Genomic DNA, 14,492 nt, shown 5'->3' with positions numbered 1-14,492 from the left:
TGGATGGATGGATAGATAAAGGTAGATAGATAGACAAAATGTCTAGAATAGGCGAATTTACAGGACAGAAAGTAGATCAGTGGTTGCCTACGGCTGGAGGGGATAGAAGACTTGGAAGATGATGGATACAGGATATGGGGGTTTCTTTTTGAGGTGATGAAAATGTTCTAAAATTGATTGTGGTGATGGATGCATAACTCTGTGAACACACCAAAAACCATTAAATTGTACACTTTATATGAGTAAATTTATGGTATATAAATCATTCCTCAATAAAGTTATTATTAAAAAATTGCTAAAACTATAGAACTTCTACAAGAAAACATAAAAGATTAGTGTTCTTTGGTTAGGCAGATTTCTTAGAACACAAAAAGCATTATCCATAAATTTAAAAACTGAAACTGATAAATATTTATCAAAATTTAAAACTTCTGTTTTTTGGAACACTGTTAAAAAAGAATGAAAAGGCAAGCCACAGACTGGGAGAAATATTTACAAAACATCTATCTGATAAAGGACTTATATCCAGAATACATAAGGAACCCTTACAACAAAACAATAAGACAAACAACGCAACTTTTTTAATGGGCAGAACAGTTGAACAGAAACTTCACCAATGAAGATATATCAATGGCTATTAAGTTCACAAAAATCAACTCATCATCATGAGTCATTAGGTAAATGCAAATTAAAACCAGAATGAGAAACCACTATATCCATGAGAATGACTAGCAGTAAAAAGACTAAAAATATCAAGTGTTCAAGAGGTTAGGGAGCTACTGGAACTCTCCATTGCAGATGAGAATGCAAAAATGATACAGCCACTTTGGAAAACAGTTTGGCAGTTTCTCACATGGTTAAACTTACACTTACCATAAGACACTGCAATTCCACTTCTACATACGTACTCAAGAGAAAAGAAAACATATGTCTACATAAAGACCTGTACATTAATGTTATTTCATGGCAGCTTTAGTCAACAGACCCAAAGTGGAAGCAACCCGAATATGCATCAGCAACAAATGGATAAACAAATTGTAGTAAATCCATATGATGGACTCAGCAATTAAAAAGGAACAAATTATTGGTACGTGCAACAACGTATATCAATCTTAAAAGGACTATAATAACTGAACAAAGCCAGACACAAAAGAGTACATATTGCAAGATTCTATTTATTTGACATTCCAGAAAAGGGAAAAATAGTGACAGGAAGCAGATCAGTGGTTGACAAGGGTAGGGTGATATGACTGACTGCAAAGTGGTATGAAGGAACTTTCTGGGGTGATGAAAATTTTCTATATGTTCACTGTGGTGGTGCTGGCTATGAGACTATGTACTATGTGTCTATGTCTATGCACATTTGTCAAAACTCACGAAACTGGACACTTAATGTGCTTATTCACATTCATTCACACTTAATGTAGTTAAACTATACCTTAAAAAGTTGATCTTTTTAAAAAAGGACACTTCATAGTTTCATTACTTTTCTTGAGTCAACAGAAGTTCCCAAAGTTTTAGGTAATTCCCAAAAGGTTTCAACATCCAATCTGCTCTACTTTCAGGACCTGACCTTGATTTCAACTTCTTACATGCCTTATGATTCAAAATTAGCACTTTTGAAGTATAAACTCAATTTTTAGAGATTGGCTGGTTTTAAGAATACAGAGACCATGTTGACATAAATTAAGCAATGTGCTATCACCTCCAGCTAAACTACAGATGTAATCAAACACTATTTGATCCCTCTGCAACTTTTCTAGATTCCTTGCTTCTTTCAAGTCCCCACTAAAAAGAATTTACCATAAATGTTTAGTGGCTCATTTCTATGCAGCAGACAAACCCCAGTTTCAGAGACTACAACTTTAGTCAGCAGGCCAGCTTTAAATACCTGTACTTGGCCAATATCTAACAGAACCTGCTGCATTTTCTACAAAGAATAAGGAATATTTATCATTATATCAATATTCCCAAAAATAATCAAAGGCAAATAAAGCATACTGCAACCAAAAGAAAAGTTAAGTAGACTTTTTTCTTTTTCTTTTTTTAAAGATGACCGATAAGGGGATCTAAACCCTTGACTTGGTGTTGTCAGCACCACGCTCTCCTAAGTGAGCTAACCGGCCATCCCTATATAGGGATCCGAACCTGTGGCCTTGGTGTTACCACTACCAAATTCTCCCAAGTGAGCCACAGGCCGGCCCAAAAAGTTAAGTAGACTTGACTATCAGAGGCAATTAGGTTTTGAAGAACAAAGGCATTCAGGAAAGGGGCTGGCACACATCACTCAGAATTCAAGATGGGCTTTCCTGCATATCTGCCATAGCAACAGACAGAAAATGTGTAAAATGGTTTATGGGAACTGCATTGTGTATAATTAGGACCTTGGGAAAACCAGATTTAATCATTTACACAGATACCTCCAAAGAAAACGAAAAAGAACAAAATATGGAGAGGAATGTTAGGACATGTAGGTTCTGAAATGGACAAACCTCTGTATTACTCAAATACTTCAAAAGATATCACCTTTTTATATTAATCTTGCTCAGAGTTGGAACCAGCCCAAAGGTCCATCATCGGATGAGTGGATATGGAAAATGTGGTATATCTACACAATGGAATACTACTCAGCTATAAAAACGAATGAAATACTGCCATTTGCAACAACACGGATGGACCTTGAGAGAATTATATTAAGTGAAACAAGTCAGGCACAGAAAGAGAAATACCACATGTTCTCACTTACTGGTGGGAGCTAAAAATAAATAAATAAATTCACACACACACACAAAAAAAACGGGGGGGGGGGGTCGGGAAGAAGACACAACAACTACAATTCCTTGAAGTTGATACGACAAGCAAACAGAAAGGACATTGCTGGGTGGGAGGGGGGAGAGGGAAGAGGGAGGTGGGTTTCGGTAATGGGCCACAATAATCAACCACATTGTATATTGACAAAATAAAATTAAGGAAAAAAAAAAGAAAAAAATAATTAATTAATTAATTAATTAATCTTGCTCTTTAGCTCCACAGAGTCAACAGGAAATGAGAGACTGCTATTAGCAAAGAGATAGAGCAACCAATAAAAGAGCAAACATACAAAAACTTACAAATGTTTACAAAAGACCAGAATGCAAACATGAAACTGTATGAGAATAAAATGGAATTATATTTAAGCATAAATAGGATTCTTCAATACTGTAGCTCAACCCTGTAATAACTCAGGGTCAGTGTTTTTTATTTATGTGTGAGCCCATCTTCCTGGCAGACAAATTGACCTAAGTTGCAGTCTTTTATTCTACTGCTTTAATATATTCATAATTATAGGACTGGGGGAAACAAAACCTAGACGTTTGAGGATGGAATTGGGCTGACACTCACCACAAACTTCTCACCATTCTGCTCCACATGTTTGTATGTGGGCACCGATATGGGCACTGCTTGCTTTTCTGTGTAATCATAAAATGACTGTCCCAACGAGTCGTCACTGGGATCTAGGTTATCTGCCTCATGAGGAGGTACAGATAACACTGTCAAGATCAATTCCTTCTCGCCTGCTCGGATCAGGTCCACCACCTGCTTGTGTGTCGCCCCCTCAACATTCACGCCGTTCCTAAGGGGAAAAAGGGAAAAAGACAATCCCATAAACCAGAAGGGTCCAAACACCTTGTATCTCCACCCTCCTGTACCCGCTGCAGTCTCACACAATATGAACCGTAAAATAAAAAGATTAATTTGGTTCCAGAAAAGTTTACATTTTTACAGATGCTAATGTAAAAAATTGTTTGTGAACTCATAGCAAGGGGGAAAAATGGAAACAGGAGAGAGGACCTACCCTTCCTCTACATTAGAATTCCACTCATAGCTTCTGGAAAGCACATGGGAAAAGAGGGTGAAGCTGAGGAGGAAACAAAGCTTTCAAGCTAAACAGTCCAATATCCTCATCCTAACTAAGCATGTATACAATATAATCAAAGAGGCTTTTGACAGTTCTGCCATTTGAACTGTACTTTGTCCTTTTAAACCTCATGGGAATTCTGTTAAAAGAAACTTCACAAAATGCATTCCCTTAATTTGTAAATAGAGACTCAAAAAAAGTATGACAAGATAATTCCTTTACATTTATATTCAATTTCTCCCCATATTCTCAAATTAGTCAAGTTAAATTTCCCTTATATCAAATTTCATTACCTTGGGAGTTAAACAGCACTAATCTCATACACACTAGTTTCCTCTATCATTTGGGTTTTGTTTGTTTGCTTTTTTTGAAGGCAAGGAGATTTACTTGTCTAAAATTTCATTATCTGACCCAACTTCCTTTGTTCTCCCAATCACTTCAATTACCTTTCAGGACTCTATTTTCTTCCTGCTCTGTGCTATATCACCTACAGCACTGTATTATCAGTCCAAACTAAAAAATATATACTTAAGGTTATATAGTAAATCAGCCCTACTCATTCTCCTTCCTGGTTCACTGAATATAAAAGGTTGAAACAAGGAAAAGTACAAGGTTTGGAAGAACAATAATTTTATCGAGAAAGATGCTGAGTCTCACAAAACTCACTCAGCAAACTGAACTACCTTCCCAGAATGGTGGCCCAGCCTGCCATCTCAGCAAAAACCACTGGGCAACTGGCCTGGAGATTCCCTCCCACGGCTATCCCAACAGAGATAGGAAATACACACCTGGCCTCTGATCAACTTACTATTTAAAGCCTATCTACCCTTTAGAGTTAAATTCTTTTTCAGTCCTGTCCTAAACCATTAGGGTTTTTCCTTCCTGAAAATGATGCTAAGTTTAGTAACAAGCCTTCCCATAAACTTTTCAGTCACTGGAATTGTCTCTATCAGAGTCCAGTATCTGAAATATCCATTTATATAAACAGAACAAGGAGGAGATCGCACAGCTAGCCTGCTTCCTTATTTTCAGTTTAACAATCTAGCCAGTAAATTCAGCACTCTTGACATTTCACAACCTTAAAGTCTAACAAACACAAAAAAAATTCAATATGCTAGCTGTAGGAAAAAATGAAGAGCTCCTTCCATTGATGGAAATTTTGGGCCTTTTATTCAGATCAGGTCAGACTAGGGATCAAAAACCATGAATCAACTCTGATCATACAGCAGGATAGTAAAATGGAAATAAAATGGCCTTTAGAGCTAGATCCACATGAGTTCAAATCCTGGCCTTGTTAGAAATTGGTCTTGATGGAGTTATTTAACCTTTCTTAGCCTTGTTTTCTACATCTGTAAAATGGGGACAGTAATAAATCCCTAACAGAGTTGTTTTGAGAATTAATGTAATAAAACATGTAACTTGCCTTGAACGATGCCTAAACACTTGCATCAGAAGGTCTGAAAAGGAAAGAAATACTATGTATGTAGAGACTTTGGTTAAAGAAGAAATGGAAACCTAAAGTTAGGGATCAGCAAAGATTTCATCTAATTGTTTGGGACTTAGTTCTGAGAAAATGTTGAACGGTAGAAGAAATAAATTGAAAAAGCAAAGGTTAGAAATCACCAGAGAATTTCATCTATCCCTAGGAACCTTAGCTTACTCACAAATATCCATGTTAATTTTTCTTAAAGTAGGAAAAACTGATACCTTAGAGATTGAACAAAATATCTTGGATACTAAAATGAGGGAGTTTTTTTTGTCAGTGGAATCAATTTTATGAGATGTGCACTTGTGAAAAAAAGTTTAAGAAATAATGGTCAAATTTTACTTTTCAGCTCCCTGATTTTTTTCCATTTGAAGGATTTTTAATCTGGGATACTCTGTCAATAGGTTTGAGAGTCAGTGAATCTACAAAACTTATATGTAAAATTGTATTTGTATGCATATTATACTTTTTTTTCTGGGGTAAATTCCCATAGCTTTCATCACCTTCAAAAAGGAATATATAATCTTTAAAAAGATTAAGAACTATTGATTTCAAACATATACCTCTTCCCATTCAGTTTTCAAATCAAGATAACACACTGCTCCTCGGGTCACTCATGAAATTAAGCCCTGAAAAACTGTCAGAGAAACTCAAGTGAAGCTTACAAGAGTAGCCAGGGAGCAAGGGAACTTCAAATTGGCTATCATCTCAAAAACTTCTTTAAAAAAAAAAAAAGACAGGAAAGAACTTCCAGTGTCATATTCTAAACACACTTGCTAACAGTTACCTGGTTCAACTATAGAAGGAATACTATATACTCCACAGCTTAATACAAAGTAGGAAATTCCCTCATTCTTCAGAGAATTAAATAAGGTCAGTAAAATGACCAGGATGTCTGATTTGAAAAAGGGCTCTCCCCTCTCAAGAACTAAAAGGTCTTCACAGTCACAGAAATGTTTGTCATAAAAACATTTACATGACATACTCTCTTCCACAAAAATGCTACTGTTCCGGGATCTAATTAAGTATGGCCAAATACTTTGTACAATTCTGAAGACATAAACAAATGCAAAACAGATTCCACAATGAGGGGGAACTTTCGGCAGTACAGACTTCTGGTTCAAAGCATGGGTTTTGGAGTCAGATTTGGGTTTGAATACCAATTGTGTCATTTAACAGGTAAGACCTTAGGTAAATAACTAAATTTCATTAAGCCTCAATTTCCTAATCCATAAAATGAAGGGAATAATACCTATAGCTAATAGAGTTTTGAGAACTAATATGAGGGGGAAAGCTCTAGAATATGATAACCACTCAATAAAAAGTAGCTATTTGTATTTTAAGACTGTGTTTATATCAGTCAGGCAAGCAGGCTGGTAGTATTTTGGTTTCTCTGATGATATAAAACCCTTTATACCACCAGTTTTCCTTTCTTCTGTTTTAGTAACATAATGTAGTTGGAATTCATTTGAAAATAAATGCTTGAGCACTCTACCAATGAAGGTGGCTATCTTGTGATAGCCATTATCATAAGACCACTGCATCAGAGAACCACTAAGTCCCATACCACACAAAAGTATCTACTGCCAGTAGGATCTACCAATCTATGCTTCTTCCAAAAAAAGGCAGTAGCTTAAACATACTAATAAAAAAAAATTCAACAGATGTGTGATTAAGCAAATATAGCAAAATGTTAATTATAGACTCTAGGTGGTAGGTATACTAGTATTCACTGTACGATTCTTTAAACTTTTCTATGTGTTTGAAAATTTTCATAATAAAATGTTGAGGGGAAAAACAAAGGCTGCCCCAAATTCCAACAATCCACAAATAAAACTAAAATTTTGTTTCCTTAGGCCACTAGATGATACCCAATTTACCATATGTCTTCAGCACTGTAAAGATACATTGATAATTTTAATAAAATTCTCACTTTTACTTAAGACCAACATTCAGCCCCAATAGAGAGGCCTTTAGCTAGAGAATGGGAGTGGCTTCAAATAAGACTTCTATTCAACCAAAGTTAGCCAGCTGGGGAAATTGCAAAGCTAATATAAACACTCCCAGAAGCAGGAGGAAAAGGTTTAGTCAGGATTTCATACTGCTTGTGAAGAAAGCTGTATATAATGAAAACCAAGTATGGATGAAAATACAATAAAGCCAATCCTATATGTACCACAGCAAGGAGCCACTCTACATGGTAATCAGAATACTATTTTGACTTCCTGTGACATACAAAAAAGTAATTAAGGGGTAATTAGTCCCTCAGAGGCAGCCTGTTAAAAATAGACAATAAATTCCTATAACTGCAAGCAATAAGACATACTTTTTAAATTTAAAGATTAAAACACAATGGCTACATACCTACAAGAATGGCTAAAATAAAAAAAAAAGAGTAACAAGGATGTGGAACTGGAATTCTCATACATTGCTGATGAAAGCATGAATTAAAAACAACCTGGCAGTTTCTTATAACATTAAACACACATTTACTGTATGACCCAGCAATTACACTCCTAGGTATTTACCCAAGAGAAATGAATACACGTTCACACAAACAATTGTAGTCGAATGTTCACTGAAGCTTTATTCATAATAGTCCAAAACTGAAAACAGCCCAAAGCCTATCAGAAGGTGAACAGATAAACAATAACAGATATACAACTATTCATCACAACATGATAAATCTCAAAAACACACTGAGTACTCAGACCTAGAGTCCAGATGCTTGTAAGACCCGAGTTGGGTTTAAATATTTATTTAAAACAAAAGAATCATGTCTCCCATTTGTACTTAAGCACTAGTTCCTCTTTTGCACAGCCAAAGCATTCTGCAGCAAAACAATAAAAACAGGATGGGGGGGAGGAGTAACACTGAGCAAAAAAAAAGAGAAAAGAGCCTGATTGATTGGATTCCATGTATCTGAACTTCCAGAATAGGCAAAACTATTCCATAACGGTAGAAATCAGATCAGTGGTTGTCTGGAGAGGAGGGAATAAGTATTGAATAAAAAGGGACAAAAGGACAAGAAGCTTTCTTTTTTTATTTTATTTTATTTTGTCGAATTACAATGTGGTTGATTATTAGGGCCCATTACCAAAATCTCCCTCCCTCCTCCCTCTCCCCCCTCCCTCCCAACAATGTCCTTTCTGTATGCTTGTTGTATCAACTTCAAGGAATTGCAATTGTTATATCTTCTTCCCCCCCCCACTGGGGTTTTTGTGTGTGTGTGTGTGTGTGTGTGTGTGAATTCATATATTAATTTCTAGCTCCCACCAATAAGTGAGAACATGTGGTATTTCTCTTTCTGTGCCTGACTCGTTTCACTTAATATAATTCTCTCAAAGTCCATCCATGTTGTTGCAAATGGCAGTATTTCATTCGTTTTTATAGCTGAGTAGTATTCCATTGCGTAGATGTACCACATTTTCTGTATCCACTCATCCGATGATGGACATTTGGGCTGGTTCCAACTCTTGGCTATTGTAAAGAGTGCTGCGATGAACACTGGGGAACACGTATACCTTCGACTTGATGATTACCATTCCTCTGGGTATATTCCCAACAGTGGGATAGCTGGGTCATATGGCAGATCTATCTGCAATTGTATGAGGAACCTCCATACCATTTTCCATAGAAGCTGCACCATTTTGCAGTCCCACCAACAATGTATGAGAGTTCCTTTTTCTCTGCAACCTCGCCAACATTTATCATTCAGAGTCTTTTGGATTTTAGCCATCCTAACTGGGGTGAGATGGTATCTCAATGTGGTTTTGATTTGCATTTCCCGGATGCTGAGTGATGTTGAGCATTTTTTCATATGTCTGTTGGCCATTTGTATATCTTCCTTAGAGAAATGCCTACTTAGCTCTTTTGCCCATTTTTTAATTGGGTTGCTTGTTTTTTTCTTGTAAAATTGTTTGAGTTCCTTGTATATTCTGGATATTAATCCTTTGTCAGATGTATATTTTGGAAATATTTTCTCCCACTCTGTTGGTTGTCTGTTAACTCTGTTGTTTCTTTTGCTGTGCAGCTTTTTAGTTTGATATAATCCCATTTGTTTATTTTTACTTTGGTTGCCTGTGCTTTGGGGGTCATATTCATGAAGTCTGTGTCCAGTCCTACTTCCTGAAATGTTTCTCCTATGTTTTCTTTAAGAAGTTTTATTGTTTCAGGGTGTATATTTAATTCTTTAATCCATTTTGAGTTGACTTTAGTGTATGGTGAAAGATATGGGTCTAGTTTCATTCTCCTGCATATTGATATCCAGTTCTCCCAGCACCATTTGCTAAAGAGGCAGTCTCTTCCCCAGTGTATAGGCTTGGTGCCTTTGTCAAAGATCAGATGGTTGTAGGTGTGTGGGTTGATTTCTGGATTCTCTATTCTATTCCATTGATCAGTGTGTCTGTTTTTATGCCAGTACCATACTGTTTTGGTTATTATAGCTTTGTAGTATAGCTTAAAGTCAGGTAGTGTTATGCCTCCAGCTTTATTTTTTTTTGCTCAGTGTTGCTTTGGCTCTGCATGGTCTTTTGTTATTCCATATAAATGTCTGGATAGTTCTTTCCATTTCTGAGAAAAATGTCATTGGAATTTTGGTGGGGATTACATTGAATTTGTATAACACTTTGGGTAGTATGGACATTTTCACTATGTTGATTCTTCTAATCCATGAGCATGGGATATCTTTTCATCTTCTTGTATCCTCTCTAATTTCTCTCAGCAGTGGTTTGTAGTTCTCATTATAGAGATTTTTCACTTCCTTGGTTAACTCAATTCCTAAGTATTTTATTTTTTTAGCAGCTATTGTAAATGGGCAAGCTTTCTTGATTTCCCTTTCTGCATGTTCACTATTGGAGAACAGGAATGCTACTGATTTTTGTGTGTTGATTTTGTATCCTGCTACTGTGCTGAAATCACTTATCAACTCTAAGAGTTTTTTTGTAGAGGCTTTAGGCTCTTCGATATATAGGATCATGTCATCTGCAAACAGGGACAGTTTGACTTCCTCTTTTCCAATCTGGATGTCCTTTATTTCCTTCTCTTCTCTGATTGCTCTGGCTAGTAATTCCAGCACTATGTTGAATAGGAGTGGTGAGAGTGGGCATTCTTGTCTAGTTCCTGTTCTTAAAGGAAAAGCTTTCAGCTTTTCCCCATTCAGGATGATATTGGCAGTGGGTTTATCATATATGGCTTTAATTATGTTGAGATACTTTCCATCTATACCTAACTTATAGAGGGTCTTTGTCATGAATGAATGTTAAATTTTATCAAATGCTTTTTCAGCATCTATAGAGATGATCATATGGTCCTTGTGTTTGAGTTTATTAATATGGTGTATCACATTTATTGATTTGTGTATGTTGAACCAACCTTGCAGCCCTGGGATGAATCCCACTTGACCATGGTGAATAATTTTACGTTGCTGTATTCTATTTGCTAGTATTTTAGTGAGGATTTTTGCATCTATATTCATCAAGGATATCGGTCTGTAGTTTTCTTTTTTGGTTGAATCTTTACCTGGTTTTGGTATCAGGATGATGTTTGCTTCATAGAATGAGTTTGGGAGATTTGCGTCTGTTTCAATCTTTTGGAATAGTTTGTAAAGAATCGGTGTCAATTCCTCTTTGAATGTTTCGTAAAATTCTGCTGTGAATTCATCTGGTCCTGGGCTTTTCTTTGTTGGGAGCCTTCTGATAACAGCTTCAATCTCCTTTACTGTTATTGGTCTGTTCAGATTTTCTACGTCTTCATAGCTCAGTTTTGGGAGCTTGCGTGTGTCCAGAAATTTATCCATTTCCTCCAGATTTTCCAATTTGTTGGCGTATAGTTGTTTATAGTAGTCTCGAATGATTCCTTGTATTTCAGATGAATCACTTGTAATATCGCCTTTTTCATTTCTAATTTTTGTCATTTGAATTTTCTTCTTTTTTTTGTTAGCCATGCTAATGGTTTGTCAATTTTATTTATCTTTTCAAAAAACCAACTTTTTGATTCATTGATCTTTTGTATTGTTTTTTGGGTTTCAATTTCATTAAGTTCTGCTCTGATCTTAATGATTTCTTTCTGTCTGCTAACTTTAGGTTTGGATTGTTCTTGTTTTTCTAGTTCTTTAAGGTGAAGTGTTAGGTGGTTCACTTGCCATTTTTCCATTCTTCTGAGGTAAGCATTTAATGCAATAAATTTCCCCCTTAGTACTGCGTTTGCAGTATCCCACAGGTTTTGGTATGATGTATCATTATTTTCATTAGTTTCAATAAATTTTTTGATTTCCTGCTTGATTTCTTCTTGGACCCATATGTCATTAAGTAGAATGCTGTTTAATTTCCATGTGTTTGTATAGTTTCCAGAATTTCATTTGTTATTGATTTCTAATTTTAATCCATTGTGGTCTGAGAAAATACATGGGATAATTCCAATTTTTTTGAATCTGTTGAGACTTGATTTGTGACCTAACATGTGATCTATCCTGGAGAATGATCCATGTGCTGATGAGAAGAATGAATATTCTGAGGTTGCTGGATGGAATGTTCTGTAGATATCTCCCAAGTCCAATTGGTCTAGAGTATTGTTTAGATCTTGTGTTTCTCTGCTGATTCTTTGCCTAGATGATCTGTCCAATATTGACAGTGCGGTGTTCAGGTCCCCCACTATTATGGTTTAGTGTCTATTTCCTTCTTCAGGTCTAATAGAGTTTGTTTTATAAATCTGGCTGCTCCAACATTGGGTGCATATATATTTATGATTGTTATGTCTTCTTAATGGATCAATCCTTTTATCATTACGTAGTGTCCCTCATTGTCTCTTTTTATGGTTTTTAAAGTCTATTTTATCAGATATAAGAATAGCTACTCCAGCTCGTTTTTCTTTTCTGTTTGCATGGTAAATCTTTTTCCATCCTTTCACTCTTAGTTTATGTGAGTCTTTATGGGTGAGGTGGGTCTCTTGAAGGCAGCATATAGTTGGGTCCTCCTTTTTAATCCAGTCAGCCAGTCTGTGTCTTGACAAGAAGCTTTCTAAAGTGATGGAAGTGTTCTACATCTTGACTGGGGTGGTGGGTAAATGTGTGTATACTTTTGTCAGTACTCAAACCTTAGGGCCGAACCCGTGGCACACTCGGGAGAGTGCGGTGCTGGGAGCGCAGCGACACTCCCGCCGCGGGTTCAGATCCTATATAGGAATGGCCGGTGCACTCACTGGCTGAGTGCCGGTCACAAAAAAAGACAAAAAAAAATAAAGCTTTACACTTAATATGTGTACATTTCACTATGTAAATTAAACCTCAAAAGTTTATTTAAAAATAAGAATTATTATATAGCATCCTCATCTATTAATGTGAAATAGTAGTCCATCACTGGTTGAAACATAACCCCTATTCTACTTTTAGATTACTCCAAATTTTTTTGCTGTTATGAACAACGTTGTTATGAAGCTTGCAGTAGATGAATCTGTACACATCTGCAGCATTAAACTGTTTAAAGAATAAAATACATGCTTTTCCTTTCACCTCCCACATCTTTGTGGAAAACAAGCTTAACCTTGGATACCTCCAAGTCTTACAAGCTTATTTCATAGAAGTAATGAAGAGAAAATTAAGCCAGAGCTAGTTATACCCCTATTATTGCTTTGGCTTTTTTCCTATTTCCTATAAACAACAGGACACATATTTCATGCCTCTATAGTTAAGAACCTCAGCCAAAAAAAAAAAAAAAAAAAAAGAATCTCAGCAACAGATGATTATAAAATTAAGCCAGTAGCAGCCTCTCTCTCAAGCTTATCAAAGCCATAATGTAAGGGACAAGAGACAAATTCACCAAAAGCTGCATTAATACCATCATATTGCATTGCAAGTATAATTCTTGGGAGGCCTATATTCTACTTACTAGATTTTTAAGCATTTAAAACTGTAAACCATTTTCTTCTGATAGAGTATTTGAAAAGCCAATTATCTATATTTGGGAAAACCTTAAAGACACTGAAGTGCATCAAGCATATGGGGTATACACCTCTTAAAAAATATTTATGAAGACTATCTGCAAACATGAAAAAGTTCTTATGTTAAATGCAAAAAACAAAGACTATGAATTGTTTTTTGCATTTAAAATAAAAATATTGTCCATTGTTATTATAAACGTGTAAAATATTTTTGTTCATAAGAAAGGCACAATATATAAAATACAAAAATAGTTAAGTTAACGTGACTGGAACTGTGGGTGATTTTAAAACCTTAACACAGCTGTTATATCATTTTCTCAACTGTACAGAGCTTTTTACTTTTTCTTTTGTACAGAGCTTTTTAAGCAAACTCCCTACCTTCTTCACAATACATCTTCTTGGAAATTAGGTGAAGAACTCTCAAGTTAGAGAAAAACAGACCCCTGGCACATGAGAAGAGAGACTTTTTTTTGACTTTTCACTGGTTCACTGCCCAGCTGTTCCATACAGCTATCCTAGACTGTAAGAACAAGAAACACCTCTACTGAAATGTGAAGATCCATCCTTCCTAATTTTTGCAGTTAAATCATCTGACTGGCTTAGATTGGGTTTTTTTTTTTTGGCAGCTGGCCAGTATGGGGATCCAAACCTGTGACCGTGGTGATATAAGGCTGTGCTCTAACCAACTGGCCAGCCCAAGATTGGTTTCTTTTCATCTAACTCTGTCTCCTTGCTCTCTTAGTTAGGCAAACAAGTCAGAGAATATTCTTACTGTCTTAGCAATCATGGTGTCCTTAGCCCTCAAACTCTTGCGATATGAGATTCGGACATACATACGCGATTACCATAGCCAACGGAGGTGAAGTTTGAACAGGTCTAAACAAAACTATTATTCTGGACCACTAAATATCAAGAACTCTTCGGATTGTTGTTTCAGAAATAATAACACTTTGCATCTTACATCTTAGAACATCTAATTTATTGATGGGATGGGAAAGCAAAACTGGAAAAAGTAAATGTCCAAAGTTTTCTAAAATGTTTAAGCTTTTTCTTATAAACAGTTAAATCTGGCCAACAATTTTATAAGTACAAAATTATTATCACAATTAGTTTTAGTGTCAATTTATATCATCTGGGATATGAGATGATGGCTTTGTAAATAGGCAAAATCCT

At 35.9% G+C, this 14,492-nt stretch overlaps 1 protein-coding gene across 1 annotated transcript in view; it reads right to left on the bottom strand.

Moving 5' to 3' along the window:
* SNX27 (sorting nexin 27) overlaps nucleotides 1-14,492 on the bottom strand; it is a 72,365-nt gene that overhangs the window by 38,817 nt on the left and 19,056 nt on the right. The window contains exon 2 of the mRNA XM_063105216.1: nucleotides 3,382-3,613. Within this exon, the coding sequence (XP_062961286.1) occupies nucleotides 3,382-3,613 (232 nt within the window). The remainder of the gene's footprint in view (nucleotides 1-3,381; nucleotides 3,614-14,492) is intronic.

Source organism: Cynocephalus volans, chromosome 8 (genome assembly GCF_027409185.1).
Source record: "Cynocephalus volans isolate mCynVol1 chromosome 8, mCynVol1.pri, whole genome shotgun sequence".
Lineage (NCBI taxonomy): Eukaryota > Metazoa > Chordata > Mammalia > Dermoptera > Cynocephalidae > Cynocephalus > Cynocephalus volans.
The sequence above is the reverse complement of the archived record's forward strand: the minus strand, read 5'-3'. Positions and strand labels throughout refer to the sequence as shown.